A 27,594-nucleotide genomic window follows, 5' to 3' on the forward strand; every position below is an offset into this window, starting at 1 on the left:
CCTCCCTCTCAAACACAGGTGAGAAACTTCTATTGTTGTTCAGAAATGGGGAGAATCTGCCAGGTCACTTAATGGTGATGGGCAGGGCCACCCACCTTTCCTTCTACCTTCCTTCCTCAGTCTCTCTCTCTGCCACTTCCTTTCTCCCATTCCCTGCCCTTGCTACTCCCATGATGAAGCCAGGTCCACAGCTACTCAGAATCCAAGCACTGCAGGCTGCCTGCCCATATGTGCCGCAGAACATCTACCAGACCATGTGGGATGTCACTGAAATGGGGCAGGCCTTCCCTTCAAGGCATGTTTCATCTCAAGGAGAAAGCAAACTGACTCTCATGCTGGAAATAAGATCTCACAGGTCTTCTGGGGAGAAAGGGAATGAGGCCAAAGGGGGAAAGAGCAGATGGCCAGGTCCCTTCTGGACTCTTCATGCACCATTTTCCTAGCCCTGCATTTCAAATCCTAAAATGTTTTGGCTGCTGTGCTTGTGGTAAGTTTAGACTACTCTTGCTGTTCTGTAAAGTTCTGTATCTGTATCTGTCTAATGTTTCAGTAAACTAGCCAGAAACAATAATTATTTGGGTGACATGCAAATAGGATTAGTAAATTGGAGAGGCACCAAGATGGCGTCGTTAGTGGAAGCATTGACTTGAGCTCCGCAGCAGTTGTGCGGTTTTTATTAGTTTTATCAGTTTTTATTCAGCTTTTATCAGCCTCAGTATTTTATCTACAACATTTGGCAGCTGTTCCTTAACTAATATATTCACAAAGCTTGAGTTAAAAGCTCAAGTTAAAAGTCTTAGAAAAAGTCCTGGAAAGTCTCGGGGAGTTAGCTCCAGCTCGACTCAATCTACCAACTACTTATCAGCAGGAGTGGAGATTAATTGCTCTTTTTTAGGAGGGCGCCAAGCTTTCGGATTCACAGCTGAAATTAGTAGTGGCTGCATCTCCAGGAAAATGACTAGGAAAAAGAAGCAACCAGTCTCTTCTCCACAAGTGAGCCCACAGCAGAAGTGCAAGCAGAGTAAACTGGATGATTTCGTAAGAGCACAGAATTCAGAACCTACCACATCCAACAGAGCACATTCCCAGGTAGGTGGGAACACTTTAATGGGTGGAGATCACCCGGGGAAGAATGCTGAGACGAGTGCCCATGAACTATCCAATGAACATCAGAGGGGGCACCACTCTATGTGGAAATACTCGCGGACCATTGTTTGCTGACTGCAAGAACAGTGGAGGAAATTAACAGCAAATTAAAAAAAGTAATGTCTCTTTTGACTGAATTGGTCTTCTGGCGACCAGAAGTAGCACCCTCAATTCTAAAGAGGCCAACCACAGTGTTGCCCTCCCCCATGACCATCGTGTACAGGCGTGTAATCGGTCTGGACTTGATAACCAAGAGACTACAAATAGTAAAAATAACAACAGTGAAAGTAGGGACCTAATCCTACAAAGCACTCAAGTAGCTCTTGATATATATCCTTTCAGTGGTAAGCTGCCTTACTGGAAATCAATTGACAGCGTGAAGAGAAACTTTAAGCTTTTACTAAACATCCAGTGCGACAATTTGATCACGATAAACTTGCTTTGCATGGACCCCCAGCACACTAGACTCATGCTGACATTTTTTGACTCGGCTACTCCTAAAAAGCTCCTGAATTATAGGGCCCTCTTACAGGACTATAATATTGATTTGAGGCACGTTTTTAAAGATACGGAACGAAAACAACTACTACCAAAGTTGCAGGTACTAACCCGAGGTACTATTTCTGGGTTAGCAGAGTCTGTAACCTGAAGCGTCTGTAACCCGAGGTACCACTGTAGTCTGTTTACAAGAAACCTGGTCATTACATCACATCAAACTTGCAGGTTTTAATGCCTTTTCAGTTCCAGCAACCAAAAGCCACAAGAAAGGTAGGCCTTCGGGTGGATTGTTAACCCTGGTGGCTCCCCATATAAAAAGTGAACACATCCTGTCGACAAATGCATAGCTGTCAATGTTTTCCTTTTTTTAAGGGAAATACCCTTATTCCGAATAGGATTCCTTGCAAGAAAAGAGAAAAGTTGACAGCTGTGCAAATGCAGAGCTGTTCCACCAGGCCTTTGGCCAGGGCACAGCCTGACTCCCTCCCTCGGCAATCTTCGCGGAGCTCTGGCCCAATGGTTGCCAGTGGCTTGAATTAATTAATTTTATAATGAATGATTTTAGAATGTTGTTTATGCTGTACTTTTGTACTGTTTTATTGTTGTTAGCCGCCCTGAGCCCGGCTTCGGCTGGGGAGGGCGGGATATAAATAAAAAAATTTATTATTATTATTATAGCTGTATATTACTAGTAACAAAGATAGAGCTAGTATGCCAGGAAATGTTACTGATCAATGTGTATATCCCTCCCACTCCTACTGTCACAGCCAAGAACCTACAATGGGAATTTATTGCACCAGTGCTCAAGAATCTGGACTTCATCTGCCCTGACCTACCTATTACATTGACTGGAGACTTTAATGCCCGCCTAGGCCAAGGGTAGGAAGTGTATACAAAAAGCATGGGAAATCTTGGATACCTCTGTTATCCCAGACTTCTGTTTTAGGGAACGTAGATCCCAGGATCCAGTAATCAGTCTGGCTGGTCTGTGACTCACCAAGCTGACCACCACCAGGGCCCTGACGTGGCTCAATGGGCTAACTGACTGGGAAGGCTCTGGGAATTTTACCTATATCTCCCTGCAGGGAAATAGTGTGGTGGACTATATTCTGATACCCACTAATTTGATGCCCTATGTGGCTGAGTTCTACATAGGTGATCCTATGCTCAATGACCATCTCCCTCTACATTGCAAACTTGTCTTTCCATTGAGGAAGTCAGAAGAGTTAATTAATCCATCCCCCCCAGGAACCGAGTCTCCAGCACACAAGGATACAAGTTTAACGAGCATACACTATCTCTTTTCCAAAGCTTGGTGAATTCTGACCATGTGATTCATTTGTTTGCGGTAGAGAAAGGTGAACTTTCCATGTTGTTGGAGTCTCTTGGTTTGAAGAACTTATTGACACTTTAACAACTGAACTGTCCCATTTACACTCGCACAGGCCACCTAAGAAGAGGGGGATTTGCGATTGGACTGACAAAGAAACCATAGCAATTAAAACTGAGGTTAGGAGAATCTATAGAGAGTTCAGAGAGACGGGCAGCTCTCCATTGCCCGACATTTACTTCTCCAGATCTCAACAACTTAGGGAAACTATCCAGCTCAGCCGGATAAGATATAATCAGGCATGCTGGGATACGCTACTCTGAGCCATCCTAATGAAAGATCATAAGAAATTTTGGAAGGCTGAAGCAGTCTCCCCACAGACACAGGATGATTCGCTGACATTGATTCCATCTTTGTCATGGGTAGAGCATTTTAAGGCGGTTTTCTTTGATGACTGTATTCTACCAGATAGTCATAACCGTACCACTTTTACTTTCGCGGATGAGTGGCCCCCTGTCTCCATCACTGAAGTTATAACTTTAACTGACCAGATGAAAGCAGGAAAGGCTGCCGGCCCTGATGCTATTCCATCTGAACTGATCAATGCCAAGCCAGAGTGGTGGGCTCTGATACTTGCGGAACTATTCACTATGATAGATAGATCTGGTATCATACCTAACTCATGGCAGCAATCTATAATTATCCCAATCTTTAAAAAGAGTGACAAAAAGCTGTCATCCAATTATCGGCCAATTAGTCTACTGTCAAACATCGGGAAATTGTATGCTAAACATCTGTTAAATAAACTAACTACTTGGCTTGATGAGAATAACATCATAGGTCCAGAGCAGGCAGGGTTCAGGCCAGGGAAATCTACTTTACGCAACTGTTTGGTGTTAACTCATTTAGCTGCTAAGTACACGTGGCTTCATAAAGAATGTCTTTATGTGGCCTTCCTTGATATCAAGGCTGCTTTTGACACAGTTGACAGGGGGCTGTTATGGTCCAAATTGGAGACAATTGGAGACAATGGGCCTTTTTACTTGATTAAAAAGCTTTATACAAAGAACACCTGTTGCATAAGAACAACACCAACAAATGTAATGACAGATCCTGTCATTATAAACAGAGGAGTAAAGCAGGGCTGTGTACTTGCTCCCTCTATTTTTAATATTATCTTAACGACCTCACTTCTTTACTAAAACAGATGGATGCCCACAGCCCAAAACTCAACGCATCAAGCATTCCCATCCTTCTATATGCAGATGATATGATTTTGCTTTCACAGACAAGAATTGGCCTAAAACGTTTGTTAAATTCCTGAATTGACTATCTGTCCAGAATGAAACTGTGCATGAACTTTGATAAAAGCAAAATAATGGTTTTTGGGAATTCACGCAAAAGCTATAGCTTGGTGGAAAACCCATCCAGTAGGTATTCAAATTCAACTACCTGGGAATCACATTCCATCGTAGGCTTCTATGGTCCTCGCACGGTGCAACGGCGGTGAATGCCAGTAAGATGTCTATGCATGCCATAATGTGTTTCTTTATTAACAAGAGGTAATTCACATATCCCCTCTGCCCTCAAAGTCTTCAACGTCAAAGTTATAGCTCAATTGCTCTACAGAATTCCAGTCTGGCTGCCAGGGTTTACCCAGCTGGTAGAACGAGTAAGGCAGCTTTCCTTTTTAAGATTTTTGCTGTCCCACGTTGTGTACCCTATGTAGCCTTGTGTCTAGAGAGAGGTCAACCATAGCCTGGGCGAGATTTCTTACATGCTGGTTAAACATCTGCCTCACAACAGATAAAGATCCTCTCCTTGGAGCTTCCTGTTTCCGGCGGTGGGAAATGGCTGACTCCCATATAGCTGGACCCCAGCTGTGCCGGTAATTCAAGGCTGATATGGGGGTAATTAGCCCTGGCAGACTCCCCAGGTTGGGGGAGGACTGTCTCGTAGACCCGCAGATTGTCCGAGAATGCTGACTTGCATCAAGGTGCAAGCGCAGGACACTGGGTCGCAGAGCACGGTACGGCCGGCACTCTCCAATGCCATTCTCATAGCCGGGAACATCTGTTTGAAAAAATGAACAGATTTGGACAATAAACAGACATGGGACTGGATCGAAGAAGCTTAAGAAAAAACCTGCAGAAGTGTACAGTCCCTGGGGGTTTAAGCTCAGACTTCAAAAAGATTCTCATCATGGAGTTTGGATAACGGAGGTGTTTGGTATGCCCCTCCCCCCACTTAACATCTACAATTGGTTTTCAATGCCAAGCCTCATTAAGAACTTAAAAAAAAAAAAAGAGTACAGATGGACTTCTATTTATAATTAGGCATTTAGTTGAGCAGCTTTACTTAAGACTTGAAAGACTTGATAAAGATGGAAGAGGAGGCAAGATGCCGCTAATATGACGCAGCATGTAAAAATTTATTCCTCCCTTTCTTCAAGGGAAGCAGGAGTTATGTGCTGGCTGATTTTGCAATGATTTGAGAGAACAACTTGGAACAATATACAGTGCAGCTGTTTGAAGATTTTTTAATATTCATTATGAGCAAGAGAGAAGGCTAAGTTGTGTCTAGCATCCCTCCCTCTAGGGTCCGGAGGGGGGAGAGCACGGTTTCCAAAGGCTGATCGATCGCCAAATGACTGATATTTGTGAAATACAGTTTATCTACATTGTAATATTGCAAACAGTTTTGCCTAACAATTTAACTTGGAAGGTACTGGTTCAATAAAGCTCAAAAGGAAGGTTTGGACAATTAATGATTGGGAGTTGCTGCGCCATTAAACTTCAGATAACAAACTTGGACAACATCCCGGATTGGAACGGAGTCAGAGGAAGCTGCGCTGATAAAAAGACAGTTGGAAAAATATATACTAATAAAGCTGTATTCGACGGATAAAAGTATATGATGTTTGACATGATTGAGAATTGTGGACTCAGGGACGGAGAATTATAAAGCGTCAAAATCGAGATGTGGAAAATATGGAAACAACGAGGAGAGGCAGGACTGAGATGTGAAGATATGCTTCAGAGATCCAGACTGTGGGGAGCTCTGAAAAAATAATTATAATTTGGACTATAATTTGGTCTTTTTTATTTTAGTTTTTTACTTTAATTGGAGTATTATGATTAGATATATTAATTGGATGTTTTTTATTGGAAAATCAATAAAAATGATTTTTTTAAAAAAGATCCTCTTCTTAGTGAAGTTTTGCTAGATCCCTTTCTTTTCCCAGGGCTACAACGGTTTAATCTAACGGTACAGCAACTTGGGCTGTCAGTGGAATTTTTGCAATCGATGTCCCCACCATCTGCCAAGGCTATACTAAAAGCTAGTTTGTGGGACATTGAACGCCAGGAACTAACAGCAGCAGCAGCAGCGAAAACATGTTCCCCTCTTAACTTTCAACTTTCTTGGGCACATGAAATTAACCACAATTATCTTGCATTTTTGCTTAATCCTCAAGAAAGTAGGGCATTTTCGCTGGCCAGGTTTAATTCAAATCCTTCAAACCTCCTATGGGGAAGCTTCTCGGGAATGGTGGAAGGAGAAAGAATTTGCCCATGTGAAGTCCATCAGGTGGAAACTCTTACACATATGGTTCTTAACTGTAAACTATATGTGGATCTCCACCAGCAGTTCCTAGAACAACTCTGCATCCCCAAATGGAAACCAGAGTCAGAGATCATATATTTTCTATTATTGGGGAATAATCAGGAGCTCACCAAGTTAGTGGCTAAATATCTTTATCTGCTTTTTTGTCATTGAAACACATTGCAGACATCTGATCTCCCTGGAGACCTAGAGATGTAATGTTAGACTGCTTTGCCTCTTTCATTTGACAAATGTTTTGTGTCACTGGGAAGGTGGTAATTCTGTATTGATTTGCTATGGATGTTTGTATGTGATGCCAATAAAAGGTTTGATGATACATTAGTAAATAGCCTTGAAATCAACCTTCTGCAACTCCCCTAAGCACGGCCAATAAACTACTCATGTTTGCCTTTCATGCTACAAAGGCCACAGCACAAAAAAGATTTGTGTGTGTAGGGGTCAGTTGAGCCAACAGTTCAGTTATGCCACAATAAAACAAGAAAGGAGCTTCAAAATTTCCATTCCATCAAGTCCTTTCCTTCCTTTAGGACCCAACTTACCTATGGAAGGCGGGTGCCGTAGCTTTAGACAGCTGACAAACCATGAAGGAGCAACCAAACTGCACTTGGTGTATTTCTTTCAAGTGATAATGTAACTGGAACAAAGCAAAGTCGCTAGTCACCTGCTCCAGATAAACAGCTACACAATTTGCCGCCTCTTGGTTTAAAGGAACAACCCAACCCAGCATCATGTTGTACAGAGATCAGTTTCCTTCAACCAAACAGCTAGCATAGGCTACACTTGAGGGCTAATCTGGATTCAGCTGTGATCCCCCCTGGACAGACCTACAAAAGTCACATGCTTTCACCCCGGAAACAAACACAGGATAGTCAAATGTGCACCATCCTGTCCTGCTCAGAGTTAGGGGGACAAATATACCAGCAACAACTTGGAACGGGGGAGACAAACTTTTTAATGGAGCCATCGAGCTGTCTAAAACAGGAAATGATTCTCTGCTTTAAAAACTATTTTATTTCTGCTAAGGATTATTGAAAAATGGTTAGGCTCAGACCTCAAATAAGGCTAAGGTACATGTCTCTTGGGCACACAAAGCTCTCTGATAACCAAGACAAAACACTTGTCCCTCTGGCTTAATACTGATGGGCAGTGACTCTTCAAAGGAGGCACCTTTTTCTTTCTTTCTTTCTTTCTTTTGTAAATAATTTATTATTATTTTTTCCAAAAATAATAATCAATAAAATAAGGATACAAAAATCAAACCACCATTAACATTTATACTTCTAATAAAAAATTCTACTATTTTACAAACCTTCTTTTGAGGTTCTTTAAACCTCAAGACTTCCTTCCACCCTCTTCTACTGGTTCTTTACATCTTACATCATTCTCTGCATTTTGTTATCATTTTTATCCACTTGTTACACCTTTACATTATCTAATTATTTATGACTTACAAGTGCTTAATCTAAACCTGCCAATGTACCAACTTGTTTACAGTATTTCTGCATGTACACAATAAATTTCCCCCATTCTTTTTTAAACTTCTCATTGTCAGAGTCTCCGAATTTTGCCGTCAGTTTTGCCATTTCTGCATAGTCCATAAGTTTTATTTGCCATTCTTCTATTGTTGGCAACTGTTATTCTTTCCATCTTTGGGCTAACAGGAGCCGGGCTGCTGTTGTGGCGTACATAAGTAATTTCTTCAGTTCCTTGGGAATTACTGTTCCTATTACACACTTCTGGTTTCTTTGCAAAGGTTAGTTTAAACATTTTTTTTGATTCATTATCTATCATTTCCCAGAAGCTTTTAATAACCTTGCATTCCCACCACATATGATAAAATGTACCCTCTTTTTCTCTGCATTTCCAGCATTTATTTAGCAAGTTTTACCAGTGTTATATACAGTACCACCGATACATCATTTTCTTATAGTTCTCTTTCAGTGTGGTACATGCAGTAAATTTGAGATCCGCCTTCCAAAGTTTTTCCCAATCATTCATTTGTATGTTATGTCCCAGATCCTTTGCCAACTTTATCATTACACACTTAACCTCTTTGTCTTTTGTTTCCCATTCCAACAGCAATGGGAATTTTTGACAATAATTTTATATTATTCTCCACTATTTCTCTTTGATATGGTGTAACTAAATCCTTTCTTTTTATCATTTTTAAAGGTTTCATTTAGTTGAAAGTATTGTAACCAATCTATTACTTTCTCGCTGATTTCCTCAGAATCTTTCAACTTTAATTGATTATCCACTTCTGTTAACAGCTCATGTTCACTTTTTTTACTGATATTACTTCTGTCAGTGAGATCCACCATGGTGTCTTTTGTTCTAGTAAATCCTTGTATCTCTCCCATACTTTTAAAACTGCATTTCTTATTATGTAGTTCTGGAATCCTTTGTGGACTTTGGCTTTATTATACCATAAATACACATGCCAACCAAATCTATTGTCATGCCCTTCCAAATCTAGAAGGTCCGTGTTTTCTAATTTAATCCCGAATCCAACAGATACAAGATACTTCATAATATAACTTTAAATCTGGTAGGGAGAAATCTCCTCTTTCTTCAACATCCATAAGGAGTTTATATTTTATTCTCAGTATCCTCCGTTTCCAGATAAATCTCGCAATATCTTTCTGCCATTCTTTGAAGCATCTCATATTGCTTATCACTGGGACTGACTGAAATAGAAATAACATTTTTGGCAATACGTTCATTTTAATCACCAGTATCAAGGCAGACCTTTTAAAATCACAGTAATCCAAGTTTATGCACCAACCACTGGTGCTGAAGAAACTAAAATTGACCAATTCTATGAAGACTTACAACACCTTATAGAAATGACACCAAAGAAGGATGTTATTCTCATTATAAGGAATTGGAATGCTAAAGTAGGGAATCAAGAGATAAAAGATACAACTGGCAAGTTTGGCCTTGGAGTTCATAACGAAGCAGGGCAAAGGCTAATAGAGTTCTGGCAAGAGAACAAGCTGATCATCACAAACACTCTTTTCCAACAACACAAGAGATGACTCTACACGTGGACATCACCAGATGGGCAGCATCGAAATCAGATTGATTATATTCTCTGCAGCCAAAAATGGAGAAGCTCTATACAGTCAGCAAAAACAAGACCTGGAGCTGACTGTGGCTCAGATCATCAGCTTCTTATAGCAAAATTCCAGCTTAAACTGAAGAAAGTAGGAAAAACCACTGGGTCAGTGAGATACAATCTAAATCAAATCCCTTATGAATACACCGTGGAAGTGAGGAACAGGTTTAAGGATTTAGATTTGCTGGACAGAGTGCCTGAAGATGGAGGCTCGCAACATTATACAGGAGGCAGCAACGAAAACCATCCCAATGAAAAGGAAATGCAAGAAAGCAAAGTGGCTGTCCAACGAGGCCTTACAAATAGCAGGGGAGAGAAGGCAAGCAAAATGTGAGGGAGATAGTGAAAGATAGAGGAAATTGAATGCAGATTTCCAAAAAATTGCAAGGAGAGACAAGAAGGCCTTCTTAAAGGAGCAATGCAAGGAATTCTTTCAGGTCATTTTCACCCTCCTCAGGGACGCCCATCATTCTCTCCGTCTGTTCTGTTTCATTTCAAGGACCGCTAGAGAATCCGCAAATGATTCCTGTCTGCCAGGACACATCCTCCTTTGGCGGTTCCTGAAAGTTTTTTAAATCTTTGGTTTCAGTCTCCAGTTTCCCTGATTTTTCCTCCAAGTCTTTCAGAGAGACATCAAACGCTTCTGTTTTCTTAGTCAGTGAGTCAATCTTACAGTGGTACCTCGGGTTACAGACGCTTCAGGTTACAGACTCCGCTAACCCAAAAATAGTACCTCGGGTCAAGAACTTTGCTTCAGGATGAGAACAGAAATCGTGCAGCGGTGGCACAGTGGCAGCGGTAGGCCCCATTAGCTAAAGTGGTACCTCAGGTTAAGAACAGTTTCAGGTTAAGAATGGACCTCCAGAACGAATTAAGTTCTTAACCCGAGGTACTGCTGTACTTGACAATTGTGTCACCATTTCCATATTTTTATCAATTCGGGCTAGTAAGTTATCTGCTAATTTGTCTGAGTGCTGTGTTATCTCCTTGGCCAAATCTGATTTCATCTCAGAAATCATATCAAATAATTCAGAGTGGGACTCTTGAACTGAGGCCCTCCTAGTCATCATTGGTGTTGTCTGCTCCTTGGTTGCCATCTTACTCAAATGCAATTATCAATTACAATTGTTACAACCTATAGGAAAAATTCAGCTCCTTTTTCAATCACCTGTGCCCTGCTCCTTTCCCCCCCTTAAGTGGGATGCCTTAACACTGGGCTGTGGGCCCTCCTCCATCTTGTTTACTCCATGTCTGACATCTAGCTCACTGCAGACAATCCTGGCTAGCAGAAACATCCCAGCACAGGGCCAGGCTGAGACTTGCAACCTTAAGCACTCTAGCCCTGAGCTGCAGGCCCTCCCATCTAACTAAATTCTTCCAGAAGGACACAAGCGAAGCAAAACCTACCAATGAACCCTGTGTGAGACAAGATGGATAAATGGCAGATTGAATTAAGTTGCTGGGAACTGTTGCTAAGCCCAGGGTGAGTGGCCAATTACAAGATGTTCAAATTTACTACTGCAGTAGCTCAGTATGAGGACCATGTCACCTATCTCATGCACAGGCTGCCCCCATGGCTGCCAGCATTTCAAGAAAATCCCCTACATGTGCACATGAAGACTGATCATGAGGAAAGATGGCCAACTCCATGGCTAACAGTCACTGAGACACACAAAGTCAATGGCAGTTCCAGGATGAGGCAGAGGGCCAGCGGAGCTGGTGGGACAGAGGTTGGCTGCTGAACAGCAAAAGTTAGGAGGCAAAAGAACCTCCCCCCCCCAGCTCCTTGCACAAGTCCCACTGAAGTGAGTGCAACTTCTGATCCCATCAGAATCTGCCTCACCAATCCCAAGTCAGACCATTAAAGCACCTGGCTCAGTATTACCTTCACTGGCCAGCAGCAGCTCTTGAGGGTTTCAGGCAAGGATATTTTCTCAACCTTACCTGGAGATGTTGCCAGGGATTGAACCTGGGACACGCAAAGCATGAGCTCTGCCATTTGAGCCATTCATTTTTCTCAGGTTTGTGCAGGAGTGAACATCCAGGCAACTGTCCTGGGAGTGCACATCTGGAAATTTCTGTTTTCCTTGGTTTCAAGAGATCTGTATGACTCAAAAGCTCACTGCCAGCATATTAAACATCAGGTGAGACATGGAAGGAAACACCTGGGGTTCTCATCATCCTGTTGTCATTTGCCATTTGTTGTGTTGTCTCTGAAGGATTCAGGACACCTAAGCTCTCAGCCATTTCCTAGGACAAAGATTGTTACCTGTAATCTAATTAGGAAAGCCTGCTCTCACCTCTTTGATCCTACAAGCAGTGGAGCTAACATACATAAAAACCAAATAGACTTCGTTGCTTTGAAATCTATGTTTAAGCTAAAGAATCTGGTTTAAACACATCCTGATCTACGTGATTTGAGGGCAGGAGGGGATCACTGCAGGTGTGCCTGCCCCTAATCACTCAGCAATTACCTCTCAGGAATATTTCCTATTGAGCAGGGAGCTACCTGGCTCACAAACATAAATACACACACACACTTAAAACTGCTCTCTCCTTGCCCTGTTCCCTGCCAGGCCAGCCAACCAGACTGGAGCTGACAAGAGCACCTACAAGGCCAATCCATTTGTTTGCACCAACATCATCTTAATGTTGCTTCTTCACTAGATTCTTTTGCAGAAAACACCAATGTCAGGATTTTAAAAAACCTATATGCTACACTTGGGAACCAACCCTAACTTTGAAGGACAGGAGAGTAGACCTTTTTCTCCTTGCCTCATACTCTTTCTAAAAAAAGAAAAAAATGTTCTCCTGAAAGAAAAGGAAAAACCTCCAGTGCTGCTCAGCACTTGATCTAAATCACACTGCAGTTCTTCCATCCCTTTCAACAGCAAGTATCACATGGGGGTGTTTCTTTCTTGTCTGGGTATCAGTCTAGGATTGCATCAGCACAGTCATCTCTCTCTCTTTCTGAGCAGACAAGCACCGCATCCCTCCACAACCACCTAGGCCAGAAGCATTGACATTCAGTGCATGCGTAAGACTCAGCCCTGCCTGTCTAGTACATGAGTAGGCAAACTAAGGCCCGGGGGCCGGATCCGGCCAAATCGCCTTCTAAATCTGGCCTGTGGATGGTCCAGGAATCAGCATGTTTTACATGAGTAGAATGTGTGCTTTTATTTAAAATGCATCTCTGAGTTATTTGTGGGGCATAGGAATTTGTTCATTCCCCCCCCAAAAGAAAAAATATAGCCCAGCCCCTCACAAGGTCTGAGGGACAATGGACCGGCCTCCTGCTGAAAACGCTTGCTGACCCCTGGTCTAGAAATAGAGAAATACCTGTCAAGTAAGTGGTCAAAAGGAAACCCAGCAAGGGATAATGGTGATGACTCATTGATATTTAACAAGCCAGCCTGGTAATTGCCTGTCCTACACAGGAGAGGGTGCACTCAAATTTACACACACAGATGGTGCACTTAAAACCATGTGAAATGACCCCAACAGTGCCCACCTTAAAGGGGCGGGGAGAGATTACTACTATCTCCCTTCCTTTTGCATGCTTGATGCCTTCCTGGAACAGATGGCCAAGCATGCAAAAGGAAGGGAGATAGTAGTAATGGGGGACTTCAATTACCCGGATATTTGTTGGATGTCAAACTCAGCCAAGAGCATAAGGTCAAACAGATTCCTCACTGGCCTTGCAGACAACTTCATTGTCCAGAAAGTGGGAGAAGCAACAAGAGGAACAGCCATTTTAGATGTGGTCCTAACCAATGTTGATGACCTGGTTAGTGGGGTAGAAGTGGAAGGATCATTCGGCGCGAGTGATCATGCTCTTCTGAAGTTTACTATACAGCGGAAAGGAGCAGCCAAGCATACTAGGACTCAATTTCTTGACTTTAAGAAAGCCGACTTCATAAAACGTAGGGAAGTGCTAGGTGAGATCCCATGGACAGGAGAGGGAGTTCATGATGGCTGGGAGTTTGTTAAGAGGGAGATAGTAAAAGCACAACTTCAGGCAATACCAATGAGACGGAAACATGGAAGGTGCCTAAAGAAGCCAGGGTGGCTATCTAAAGAACTTTTAACTGAGTTAAGATTAAAAAAGGATGTGTACAAAAAATGGAAAAGGGGGGAAACCACCAAAGAGGAATTCAAACAAATAGCCAGCACGTGTAGACACAAAGTCAGAAAAGCTAAAGCACTGAATGAACTCAGGCTTGCTAGAGAGGTTAAAAGCAACAAAAAAGGCTTTTATGGGTATGTTTGTAGCAAAAGGAAGAACAAAGAAACAGTGGGGTCACTCAGAGGAGAAGATGGTGAAATGCAAACAGGGGACACAGAAAGGGCTGAACTCCTCAATGCCTTCTTTGCCTCAGTCTTCTCCGATAAAGAAAACAATGCCTGACCTGAAGAATTTGGAGCAAATGATTCAGCAAAGGAAACACAGCCCAGAATAACTAAAGAGATAGTACAAGAATACTTGGCTAGTTTAGATGTATTCAAGTCTCCAGGGCCAGATGAACTGCATCCAAGAGTATTAAAAGAACTGGCAGATGTGATCTCAGAACCACTGGCAGTCATCTTTGAGAATTCCTGGAGAACAGGCGAAGTCCCGGCAGACTGGAGGAGGGCAAATGTTGTCCCTGTTTTCAAAAAGGGGAAAAGAGAGGACCCAAATAATTACCGCCCAGTCAGTCTGACATCAATACCAGGGAAGATTCTGGAGCAGATCATTAAGCAAACAGTCTGTGAGCACCTAGAAAGGAATGCTGTGATCACCAGTAGTCAGCATGGATTTCTGAAAAATAAGTCATGTCAGACTAACCTGATCTCGTTTTTTGACAGAATTACAAGCCTGGTAGATGAAGGGAACGCAGTGGATGTAGCCTACCTTGATTTCAGCAAGGGATTTGACAAGGTGCCCCATGATATTCTTGTAAAGAAGCTGGTAAAATGCGGTCTTGACTATGCTACCACTCAGTGGATTTGTAACTGGCTGACTGACCGAACCCAAAAGGTGCTCATCAATGGTTCCTCTTCATCCTGGAGAAGAGTGACTAGTGGGGTGCCACAAGGTTCTGTCTTGGGCCCGGTCTTATTCAACATCTTTATCAACGACTTGGATGATGGGCTCAAGGGCATCCTGATCAAATTTGCAGATGACACCAAACTGGGAGGGGTGGCTAACACCCCAGAGGACAGGATCACAATTCAAAACGACCTTGACAGATTAGAGAACTGGGCCAAAACAAACAAGATGAATTTTAACAGGGAGAAATGTAAAGTATTGCACTTGGGCAAAAAAAATGAGAGGCACAAATACAAGATGGGTGACACCTGGCTTGAGAGCAGTACATGTGAAAAGGATCTAGGAGTCTTGGTTGACCACAAACTTGACATGAGCCAACAGTGTGACGCGGCAGCTAAAAAAGCCAATGCAATTCTGGGCCGCATCAATAGGAGTATAGCATCTAGATCAAGGGAAGTAATAGTGCCACTGTATTCTGCTCTGGTCAGACCTCACCTGGAGTACTGTGTCCAGTTCTGGGCACCACAGTTCAAGAAGGACACTGACAAACTGGAACGTGTCCAGAGGAGGGCAACCAAAATGGTCAAAGGCCTGGAAACGATGCCTTATGAGGAACGGCTAAGGGAGCTGGGCATGTTTAGCCTGGAGAAGAGGAGGTTAAGGGGTAATATGATAGCCATGTTCAAACATATAAAAGGATGTCACATAGAGGAGGGAGAAAGGTTATTTTCTGCTGCTCCAGAGAAGCGGACACGGAGCAATGGATCCAAACTACAAGAAAGAAGATTCCACCTAAACATTAGGAAGAACTTCCTGACAGTAAGAGCTGTTCGACAGTGGAATTTGCTGCCAAGGAGTGTGGTGGAGTCTCCGTCTTTGGAGGTCTTTAAGCAGAGGCTTGACAACCATATGTCAGGAGTGCTCTGATGGTGTTTCCTGCTTGGCAGGGGGTTGGACTCGATGGCCCTTGTGGTCTCTTCCAACTCTATGATTCTATGATTCTATGAGATTTCCTCCCTCTAGCTATACTCCAGTTCTTGATCTCCTGGCTAGCCTAAAAAACTGGAGCAGGAACATCATTCACCATCAGTTCAGGGAGGGAACATTTACGTGTCCTCTAAGAGACAAATGGGACGCAGGTGGTGCTGTGGGTTAAACCACAGAGCCTAGGACTTGCCGATCAGAAGGTTAGTGGTTCGAATCCCCACAACAGGTTGAGCTCCCGTTGCTCGGTCCCTGCTCTTGCCAACCTAGCAGTTCGAAAGCACGTCAAAGTGCAAGTAGATAAATAGGTACCGCTCCGGCGGGAAGGTAAACGGCGTTTCAATGCGCTGCTCTGGTTCGCCAGAAGCAGCTTAGTCATGCTGGCCACATGACCCGGAAGCTATACGCCAGTTCCCTCGGCCAATAAAGCGAGATGAGCGCCGTAACCCCAGAGTCGGCCACGACTGGACCTAATGGTCAGGGGTCCCTTTACCTTTCAAGAGAGAAATGCATCTACATTTATCCCAAAAAGGATGAGCTCTTTCCCCCTTACAAGGCAACCCAGACTTGCACGAACAAGGCCAAAAAACAAGGTAGAAAACAGGAACTTTGACCACGAAGGGCTCCATGGAAGTCAAGCACATGGAGATACGGAGCTGCAGGAAGCCAGTGTTATTGCTGGTTCAGCACCCTGTCTAAAGATAACTGGAGAAATATGGTCTCTTCCTGGGAAAGAAAGTTTTCCCTCACAACACACTTCCTCATTTGATCAGAAACATTTCAATCTCACAGTCCACATGTCCTTTTAGGATTCCCAAATTCTGAAGTCCATGACTCGGGCAATTTGAAGCCTTCCAACGCAAGTCCATGGGTGTCAGGGAACTGACATCGGAGCCTGAGGCGGAGGGAAGGCTCTCAAATGATGCTGGAGAAGGGCCAAGCAGGGAGAGAGGCAGTTCAGCAGAGGGGGAAGCAAATCAACGTTACACCAGGGATAAAGGGGGGCAGATGGGGGAATCGGCGAGAGGGCTCCAGGACTCTTCACTGGACACCAGCGGGGAGAGCACTGGTCCTCCGCTACCCACGCCCTCCCTGCGCAGAAGACTTCCACGCAGGGAGAGTAGGAAGAGACTGGGCGTCAAACAACTTTTATGTTGGAACAGGTTTAAGAAACGCCCACTGACGGATTCTGCTAGCGACTGAGGCAGCCACGAAGTGAAGGGCTGTCCAGACAGAAAGGTTTAACAAGGCAACATAGCCAGGAGAGGCGGCAACTTACACACGAGCAACCCCATACCCATTATAATGGGCAAGGGCAGTTTCTGCTTTGTATAAAAAAAGGTCCCAAGTTCAATCCCTGACAGCTGCCTGGAACCCTGGAAAACTGCTGCCAGTCAGTGTAGACAATACTAAGCTAGGTGGTCTGATGTGGGCATATACGAAACTCCCAATTACCACTCCCACTCCCCTTTTTGTCTGTACTTTTTACAAACAGCAATCAGGAAAGTGTTTGTTGTACCTGTCCTTTGACATGGAGTCAAATGAGGGTGCAGAACATCCCACATGGCTGGGATAGCGATTTGTAGCAGAAGACACAGAGGTGCTAATAGAAGAAGAGTTTGGATTTGATATCCCGCTTTATCACAACCTGAAGGAGTCTCAAAGCAGCTAACATTCTCCTTTCCCTTCCTCCCCACAACAAACACTCTGTGAGGTGAGTGGGGCTGAGAGACTTTTGAGAAATGTGACTAGCCCAAGGTCACCCAGCAGTTGCATGTGGAGGAGCGGAGACGCGAACCTGGTTCACCAGATTACAAGTCTACCGCTCTTAACCACTACACCACACTGGTTCCCTAGGAAGCTTAGATACAAGGTTGATGAGCTCAGGAGGGGCGGCGGGGGGATCAGGGACAGAAATATCCCCCAAAGGGATAAGAGTAGCTGGATGAAAATAGGGAGGAACGGAGGCTTTTAAATCCCTGGAAGCAGAGAGGAGGCTTTTGGTTCCCCATCCAATCACAGGGAGGACCATTCCAGGAAGAAGTAGCAGCCCAACGAAAAGGACCAACACAGCTCAGTGGTAGAGCATCAGGTTTACATGTAAATGGTTCTGGGTTCAAGCCCTGACATCTCCAGCTAAAAGGAGGAAGGAAGGGGGATGCACAAACCTGGGAAAGTCCTGAAGCCTTTAAGAGCTGCCACTGGTCAGAGCAGAGAAAGCTGGGCATAAATGGGCCAATGGCACCTTTGTATATTCACATCAGCTCCCATGAAACAGAATAAGATGTCTGGGTGTCCCATCTCTAAGGGGACTTTGGGGGGCAGGGGGGAAACCTTGGCCACTCAAGATTTTAGACAACTGGAGGCCAAGGAGAATGGTACCAAGGTAGCTAAGAGTAGCAGGTAGAGGAAGAAGACCAAGATGTGAATTCCCACTAAAGCGCTGCAGCAGAGGTGCTTGCCAACGTTTACGCTGACTTTGGTGACACTGGAGAAAGACAGTTGCTACCAGGGACAGCAGCTCTGAAAAGCCTTGCAAAAGCCCAGCTATTTTCATAATTTCTTTGTCAAACTTTAAGTTGAGGGGGTCAGGGGAAGGGTTTGACATGGAAAGGATCAATTTGATTACTTATATGACCCAGGTGTCTGGTTGTGGGCACCACCAAAGGACACAAAACATCCACCAACCATAAGTGGAGGTTTACTATGGTCACTTAATAACAGTATCATTTTAATTTAAATAATAGTAAAAAGAGTAGTAGGATGAAGGACAACTGAAGCCAAAGAAGCATCATTGGAACAACTTGCCAGGGTGGGGGTGGGAATCCTTTTATGTAGGGGGGGGTCATTATAAACTTTTTTATTTATTCTATTTATTTGTCACATTTTTGGACTCATGTACCTCAAAGCTACTTAAGAAGGAAAAAATAAAATGAAAAAGGCATTAGATGAAAAGAGCAGCAAACATCCGACAATAAATTTAAAATGAACAGACCATCCCCACTTCACCTAAAGGTCATCCTCAGTGGCTAAGCAAAGGCCATTGGCATAACTAACTACCCTTGCAATTAAAAACCAGAAGCCTAAATAAGGGTGGTTTTGCCTGGCACCTAAAATTGTACTTGCCTGGGGAGAGCATTCTGCCAACAGGGAACCCCCTCTGAAAATGCCCACTCTCATGTTGACATCCTCTCTGCCTCCCTCACAAAGACCACAAGGAAGGGCAGAGTCCACGTTGGCTCATGTGGGTAAAGGCGGTCACTACCTCTCAGCCTAACCTACTTCAGAGTTGTAGTAGGGATTAAATGAAATGAGAAAGGGAGAACCATGCATGCCACCGTGAGTTCCACAGGGGGAAAGTTAGGATATAAAATGTAATAAATAAATCAAACATAACTTAAGAGCAGTCAAAGGCCAGGGTCAGGGGAATGCAAAGACCTGAAGCGGCTTCCACCTCCTGAAGGGAATCCAAGCGGACCACAAGCAAAAGAAAAAGGGGGATGGGTTGCAATCCTTCATTTGGTTCACATTCACTGTACCCCAACTCTCACAGAGTGCTGGTTTGGGGGGCAATTTGGGGGAGACAAGGGTGAGGGGTTTATAAAAGTATGGTGCTGTGAAAGAGCAAAGCGGGATCTATCCTGGCTGACCCTTCAGTCAGCCGTCATGGTGGAGGAGTTGTATCTGGGATATTGGAGAGGGGTATCTGGATAGGAGAAGCAGGCTCTAGAAGATATTCATAGGAAGGGGAGACTCATAATTGGAGCCAGGGTGGTGCAGGAGTTAGTGTCTGACAAGGACCCTGGAGCTCCTTGGAGAAAAGGTGGGACAGAAATGCAGTAATCATATTGATGATAACAAGGATGATGGGCAGTACTAATCCTGGCTCATCCTCCTTGGCAGAGTTCCATCACAGGTGCTTTTGGCCTGCAGGTGTTGGCGGTGGTGGTGGTGGAGATAGCCTGCGTGGCACAGTGGTTTGAGTTCAAATCCCTCCACTCAGCCACGAAGCTCTCTGAGTGTGATCTTGGGCCAGGCACTGCCTTTCACCCTAGCCTACCTCTCAGGATTGTGGTGGTTGCTGGCAGGATAAAAAGGATTAGGACTTGGGAAAGACCAGCCAGCCTAGCCCACCCCACAAGGTTGTCGTGGGGGTATCAAACGGGGAGGGGCAAGGACCATTTACACCCATGTGGAACTCCTTGGAAAGAGAAAAGGTTGGGATAGAAATGAAGCAAATAAGTAATAAATTAAATAAAGTACTGGCAGGGAGGAGGAGCACACTGCAAGCCCCCCACACACACCTCCCGCCAGCCGCTCTCACCTGGGCTCGGGGAGGGTGATCTTCTTGCTGGCGCGAGCGGCAGGCGAACTCTTGCTCTTCTCCATGGCCATGAGGTAGCTGACGTCCGCCAACACGGCCTCCAGGTCCGCCATCTTGGCTGCCCACAGGCCTGGGCCTTTGGCCTGGGACTCTGGCCAGGGCCCGCACTTGGCAAAAAACACCTGTCAGGTGGGGATGGGGTGTCCCTCCTTCTCTCCCCAGGAGGCCCCCTTCTCAGCTGGCTAGCCCCTCCTCCTCCCTAAAAACAAAGGACCCCCCCCATGTAAGCAAGCCCTTCTCCCCTGCTAACTGGCACACCCCCCTAACCCAGGATCCTATGATTAACCCCCAATACCCTCACTTTATGTCCCCATTTCCCAATAGGGGCTAAAATGAACACTGTCCCCCTATCACCCACAAAATGACCAACAGACTCCCCCCCCCGTCCCTCCTTTTATATATAGACTACCCCCTCACCTTGCTCTTCTAAATGAACCCCCTAAACTCTCTCACACAAAATTCCCCTGCTCTGAAGAGACCGCTCCCATCCATTTACGGCCTAACCCCCCCCCGAAAAACCCCTTTGGGCCCCGCTTTCCCCTCCTCCAGGTCCCCCGAAGCCTTGCCACTTCCCACCCTATATATCTGGGGTGGGGAGGGAGCTCGGAGTTCTGCTAGTCCTGGGGGGCCATCCCCCCCGTGGCCTGGGAGGCTACCGGGGACCCCCCCTCCTCGCCAAGCCGAGACCCTCAAAGAAGAAGCAGCTGCTGCCACCGCCGCCTTCCCATCGCGAGGGAGCAAAAGAGGGGAAAGGCTTGGGGGGGCGCAGCGCAGGCGAGCCCCCCCCCCGAGCTGCTCCCCCCGCCCTCAGCGCCCCTCTTTCGGCAGGGGCAGCGAGGGAGAGCGCCTGGGGGGGCCCGTTGCAAAGAAGGAAAAAGCAGCCTATGCCCGGAGAGGGCAATGCACGCCGGGGGCGCAGAGAGCTGTGCCGCCCCCCAAGGCGGCTCCTTTCCTATTGCCGGGGGGGGGGGCGAAGAAGGGTCGCTGCCGCTGGGCAATCCGGCGCAAACGCCCCGACGCAGCTTCCTTGCAGCAGCAGCAGCAGCAGCAGCAGCAGCCGCCGCCGCCGCCGCCGCCTTCGCGCGCCGCCCCCCGCTCCTCCTTTGCGGGCTTCTGCTGCTTCTGCCCGCCGAGGCTGAGCTTCCTCTCCCGGCCCAGGAGGAGGAGAAGGACTGCAAGGACGAGGCGGCGGCGCCTTCCAAACTCCGGCGCTGGATCGATTTCCCCGCCGCTCCGGACGGCAGTAAGAAGCCGAGCCGCTGCGGAATAGTGGGGCGGGGGCTCCGGAGGGGGCAGACTGCTGGCAGGACCGCGCGTGGTTGCCTCCAAGCGGCCTCCTGCGAGGCGCTGCACTTCCTCACACGAAGCGATTTACTGATCCGCAATATGGACCGTGGGCTTCTGATTCCGATTAGAAGTTCTGCTTCATCCAGGAGCATAAGAGGAAGCTGCTTTAGGCCAGCAGTCGGGCCCCTGGTTCATCTCCTAGCCCACCAGGGAAGAGAAAAGCCTCTCCTCATAGCTGAGGCCTAATCCTTCCTTTTAAACTGGAGGGGCTGCAGACTGAAGCTCCGACCTGCCTGGAAAGCTGCTGCTCTCCTGCTGACCTGTGAGCCTGGACGCCTCAGTGGGAGGCAATTATTATTAAAAACAGTACATAACAGCTGCAGCCTTGAATATATAGAGCAAAAGGGTTTCAACTAAAGGGGCACCTCAGATCAGCCAGGTAAGCTTTATAAAGGTCATTATTTAAATAAAAGTGGAAACTTGGGGTTGGAAGAGACCTCAGGAATCATCTCGTCTAGCCCCCTACTGATAGGTAGCCCTTCAGCCCCTGCTCAAAAACTGCCAGTGAAGGAGAGGCCACCGGTTCTCCTGTCCAAAAGCTCAAACCACCAGGGACTTCTTCCTAATGTTTAGGCTAAATCCTTTTCCTTCTGATTTGTATCCACTGGTTCAGTAGCTACCCTCTGGGAGCAACATAAAATGAATTTGAGCCATTGTGTGTGTAACAGCCCTGCACATAGTTGAAGGTGGCCATCATATTGCCTCTTAATAGTCTCTTCTCCAGGCCAGCCAACTCCAAGGACTTAGAATCATAGAATCATAGAGTTGGAAGAGACCACAAGGGCCATCAAGTCCAACCCCCTGCCAAGCAGGAAACACCATCAGAGCACTCCTGACATATGGTTGTCAAGCCTCTGCTTAAAGACCTCCAAAGAAGGAGACTCCACCACACTCCTTGGCAGCAAATTCCACTGTCAAACAGCTCTTACTGTCAGGAAGTTCTTCCTAATGTTTAGGTGGAATCTTCTTTCTTGTAGTTTGGATCCATTGCTCCGTGTCCGCATCTCTGGAGCAGCAGAAAATAACCTTTCTCCCTCCTCTATGTGACATCCTTTTATATATTTGAACATGGCTATCATATCACCCCTTAACCTCCTCTTCTCCAGGCTAAACATGCCCAGCTCCCTTAGCTGTTCCTCATAAGGCATCGTTTCCAGGCCTTTGACCATTTTGGGTGCCCTCCTCTGGACACGTTCCAGTTTGTCAGTGTCCTTCTTGAACTGTGGTGCCCAGAACTGGACACAGTACTCCAGGTGAGGTCTGACCAGAGCAGAATACAGTGGCACTATTACTTCCCTTGATCTAGATGCTATACTCCTATTGATGTAGCCCAGAATTGCATTGGCTTTTTTAGCTGCCGCGTCACACTGTTGGCTCATGTCAAGTTTGTGGTCAACCAAGACTCCTAGATCCTTTTCACATGTACTGCTCTCAAGCCAGGTGTCACCCATCTTGTATTTGTGCCTCTCATTTTTTTTGCCCAAGTGCAATACTTTACATTTCTCCCTGTTAAAATTCATCTTGTTTGTTTTGGCCCAGTTCTCTAATCTGTCAAGGTCGTTTTGAATTGTGATCCTGGCCTCTGGGGTGTTAGCCACCCCTCCCAGTTTGGTGTCATCTGCAAATTTGATCAGGATGCCCTTGAGTCCATCATCCAAGTCGTTGATAAAGATGTTGAATAAGACCAGGCCCAAGACAGAACCATTGATGAGCACCCTTTGGGTTCAGTCAGTCAGCCATTAATTCATTATAATTTTTTTCCCCAGAAGTCTTTCACCTTGGGACAGGTCCACCACATATGATAGAAGGTACCTTCCTTTTCTTTACATTTCCAACATAGATTATCACAGTTATGGTAAATCGTCGCCAGTTTAGGACTTCCGGGGTGGCGCCATCGGCAATGGTGGATTCCCTCTGATCCGGAGGGACCAGCTCCACGGGAAACGGGTCTTTCCCGCTACGGCGAAGTGGGGACCCTTTCAAAAATCACAGGCGGATGAAGCCTGTGACCATGGGACTCGGCGGGCACCTTTAGCGCCCCCCCCAACCCGCAAGGGAACCCACTAACGGGCTCCGGAGCAAAGAGGGGAAAGTGGCGCGGTGCTGAGAGTCAACTGCTTCTTCCGTGGAGCGAAGCCGCACAGCCGTTGCCGGAGAGCGCTGCCTTTTTCCTGGGACAATTTGGCTTTCAAAACAATCACCCGTGAGTACTTAAACTTCGGACAATTGGACTTTAAATAATGATTTGCGAGTAGAAAGGAAAATTGGACTAAGAAATTTACCTCAATTTGGCACTGAAATGGGAAGGTCTAAACAGGAAGTCAGCCTTCCGTTTCTTTGTAGATAGATTAAAGCAAAGACATGGCAAACTAGAGTTCAGAAAATCGCTTGTAAAGGATTAACTTTCATCATTTAAAATTGTTGAACCCCCTTCGGAAGCAGGAGAAGAGGGGGGATATTTTCCGGACTGTTTAAACCTGCAGAAGAGAGTGTAAAGTAAAGTAACTTTCCACCGTCTTGATCCTGGAGCGGGGTGTCAGGACTGACGTTCTTTGGGAAGCTCATTGACCAGAGACGAACGTTTTTGACAGATAGTTAAAAGAAGAGAAACATAGTGATTCCATTGTTCCCCTTTGCATTTTAAAGGAACAAATATTGACAAAATTTCTGAAAAAGGAAACTTTGTTGTTCGATCTGCCTTTAAAAGAAAAGAACAAATAGAAGTTCTTCCCCTAGAGGGAGCCTGTGAAACTGTTACCAATTTTGAATCGGGGAGCATGCAGCTGCAACAGATTACGATCGTGGGAATAGACTTCTGACCTTGCAGAACAATGTATTCAGAAGCTCTGCTGTGTGCTTTCTGCAATACAAGTGCCCTACTGGAACAGCTACATGAGAAGACGGACTTGATGACTGTTGCGATCAGAAATTTTGGACAGGCAGTGGGAAACTATATAGAGCCCACCCAGGAATCAAATCAGGAGTGTGCTCTGACAGAACAGATGAGGGAAGAGGATGTTGCTGAACCTTGGGCGCCAGAGATGGAGGGAGTTGTGGCCCAGCAGGAACATGAGTTCTTGGATCTGACAAATGAACTTGGAAAAAGCCAGATTTGGAAAGATAAAGTTTGGTTTGGTTTGGAAATGGGGGGTTGGATAGACCCCCCTATGCAGGGATGTTTGGACTTTTCAAGTCTGGCAATGGGCCGCGAGATGTTTGGGGTTGTGGGGGCTCTTAATTCTGGTGGGACTTTGAAACATGTTTTTAAATACCACATGGAGTTTAGTGTGGACTATGGAAAAGGGGCTGATTTGTCGAGAAGGGTCAAAAACACTGTTAAGTTGGAGTTCCCACGAGTGAAAGGAGCAGGAGACAAAGTAAAGTACAGGTATAAATATGAAGAAGAGCCGCAGAAGGGACATGGAGGAGACTTAAGGGCCTCGGACATAAGATTACCAGGTTAATGCGCTAGATTGATGAGATAGAAAGGACTGACAAAACCCGGGACTAGGAGGAAGAGACGCTGGATGAAGATTGGAAGAAAAAAAATTTTTTTTTATTAGGATTGTCTTATAAAATTGATGAACGTTAGAAAAATGTTGGAACGAAATTATTTGGCTTTAGTAAAAATGTTTAAAGAATTATGTAAGAATATTATGGTTATGAGAAATTGGTATAAATAAGATCTAAGTTTTAAGTTTTAAGGTCTTTTATAGCGAGATAAGATTAAAATAGATTAAGGTAATGTAATGACAGAATATTATGAAAAATGGAAAGGATTTGCTGTGACAATTAACAACCAGGATACAAAAAAAGGGAGGAGTGAGGAGGTCAAAGAAAGAAGGTAATGACAGTTAAGGATTTGAGAATATTGGATTTGTTTTTAAATGTTTGTGGCCTATTTTTGTTTTTTGACTGTGTTGTGTTATTGTTTGATGGTGGTTTGTTTCTCCTTTGTTTTTTCCCCCTCTCTTTTTTTTTTTTTTCTGTAATTCTAAAATTCTTAATAAATATCATTTTAAAAAAAATCGTCGCCAGTTTAACAGGGGTTAAATACCATCTATACATCATTTTCGTAATATTTTCCTTTAACATTGTACATGCAGTAAACTTAACCCCTTTCCTCCAAAGTTTCTCCCAGTGCTCCGTCATTATGTTATGTCTCCCTTGAGTGATTCATATTTCATCCTTTGTTGGCCCAGCCCCACCGCAGACAAAGACAAGCAATTGGAGTGATATTAGCCAGGCAGGGCAGCTCTTTGTCTCCTGATAGCCTGCTGCTAAACTGTCAGCCAGTGGTGCAAAGCCTTGAGTGTATTAGCTCTTTCCATGCCCAGGGCACTCTCTTTCTCCAGATGCCTCCACTTCTTTGGCCTGAAATCAGCTTGTGGTGCCAGCAAGCCTATGCTACAAATATGGAAACTTGGAAACCTAATTAACATTCATTCCTTGAAACGGAGAGTTTTTTCATGCAGAGAGAGAGAGCGCGTGCAGGTCTGGTGTCCAGGGTCAGCCTGTTCAAAAAGCCCACAGCCCAGAAGGGAGGGGACCATTTACAAGGCCAGACCAGGGCGTGCACCATTCATGCTTGAACTGCAGGTCACCCTATGCACTGGAATGGGGCAGTATTGGTATGCAACAATGGTACTGAATACCAGTGTTGGTAGTGTTTTTATATATGTTGGAAGCAGCCCAGAGTGGCTGGGGCAACCGTCAGATGGGCGGGATACAAATAATAAATTATTATGAATGAATAATAATAATAATAGTGACCCCCACTTGAGAAAACAGGGTCTTATAAGTAACACCTCCCATTGCCATGTGTTATGCAATGAGACACCAAGGAGTTTTGTGTCTGTTTTTCAAGGGGTCCTCAACAGACCAGTCAATTGGGGGGGGACTCTGTGGTGGAACTGATGCTGATGCTCTGCATGCAGAAGGCACCATGTGGGCCCTGTTTCCAGGCAAGGGGCTCTTGAATAGATACTGATATTATACAAAAAAATGGGGTTGGCTTTTACAGCCCAACTCCCCATCATGGGATTCCGTGTCCCCTAAGCCCATCATTTAATCAGATAAGAAGGGATGGAGGCAGGAACCAATCAAAGCAAGGCAGATCTTTATTTTTCTGTTGCAACAGAGTCCCCCCTGCCTCCCTGCAACTTGCAAGGAGGTGAGGTCCCAGTTGACAAAGACTTTTGAAATTGCCCAAGCCACTGACCACTGGTCCTGTTAGCTAGGGATGATGGGAGTTGTAGTCACAAAACATCTGGAGGGCCGAGTTTGCCTATGCCTACCTTAGTCAAAGACCACGTAAAAACATCATACCTCACAGAAAGAGGTATCTACAACAGATAATATGCCCGTAAGATAGGATTTTTATATGCCTTTTGTCTTTGTCCATGGAGTTTTCTTGGCAGGGATACTGGAGTGGCTTGCCAGTTCCTGCTCCAGGTGGATCACGTTTGGTCAAAACTCTCCACTATGACCTGTCCATCTTGGGTGGCCCTGCACGGCATAGCTCATAGCTTCTCTGAGTTATTCAAGCCCCTTTGCCACGGCAAGGCAGTGATTCATGAAGGGGCATTTCCAGACTAAACATACCCAACTCCATCAACCATTTCTCCTAAGACTTGGTTTCCAGTAACGTGACCAGCTACAAAGCCATCTAACAGTTACCTCATCCAGTCCACATTTTACCAGCTTCTCTACAATAATATTGGGGGGAGGGGGCTTTATCAAAAGCCTTAATGAAACTCACAGCATTCCTCTGATCCAACAAGCTTGTAACTATCAAAAAAAGAAATGGAGGCAGTGATAGATTTTACTTTCTTGGGCTCCATGATCACTGTAGATGGTGACGGCAGCCACAAAATTAAAAGACGCCTGCTTCTTGGGAGAAAAGCAATGACAAACCTAGACAGCATCTTAAAAAGCAGAGACATCACCTTGCCAACAAAGGTCCGTATAGTAAAAGCTATGGTTTTCCCAGTAGTGATGTATGGAAGTAAGAGCTGGACCATAAAGAAGGCTGATCGCCGAAGAATTGATGCTTTTGAATTATGGTGCTGGAGGAGACTCTTGAGAGTCCTATGGACTGCAAGAAGATCAAACCTATCCATTCTGAAGGA

At 45.2% G+C, this 27,594-nt stretch overlaps 2 protein-coding genes across 6 annotated transcripts in view; both read right to left on the minus strand.

Moving 5' to 3' along the window:
• Positions 1–21,162, minus strand: part of GRK3 (G protein-coupled receptor kinase 3) — a 131,342-nt gene extending 110,180 nt beyond the window's left edge. For all 4 annotated transcript variants that reach the window (XM_080979202.1, XM_080979201.1, XM_080979200.1 and 1 more), the window contains exon 1: positions 20,057–21,162. In XM_080979202.1, coding sequence (XP_080835328.1) covers positions 20,057–20,169 — 113 coding nt within the window. In that variant the 5' untranslated portion in view covers positions 20,170–21,162. The remainder of the gene's footprint in view (positions 1–20,056) is intronic.
• The window catches only part of KIAA1671, a 212,717-nt gene continuing 206,274 nt past the window's right edge, over positions 21,152–27,594 (minus strand). Inside the window, exon 14 of one of the 2 annotated variants that reach the window (XR_013978975.1) lies at positions 21,152–21,162. The gene's annotated coding sequence lies outside the window, so the exon portion shown is untranslated. Of the gene's footprint in view, positions 21,166–27,594 lie in introns of both variants that reach the window. The other variant, XR_013978976.1, reaches the window with a different exon arrangement.

The sequence above is a fragment of the Podarcis pityusensis genome, assembly GCF_964106645.2.
Source record: "Podarcis pityusensis genome assembly, chromosome: 13".
Taxonomy (NCBI): Eukaryota; Metazoa; Chordata; class Lepidosauria; order Squamata; family Lacertidae; genus Podarcis; species Podarcis pityusensis.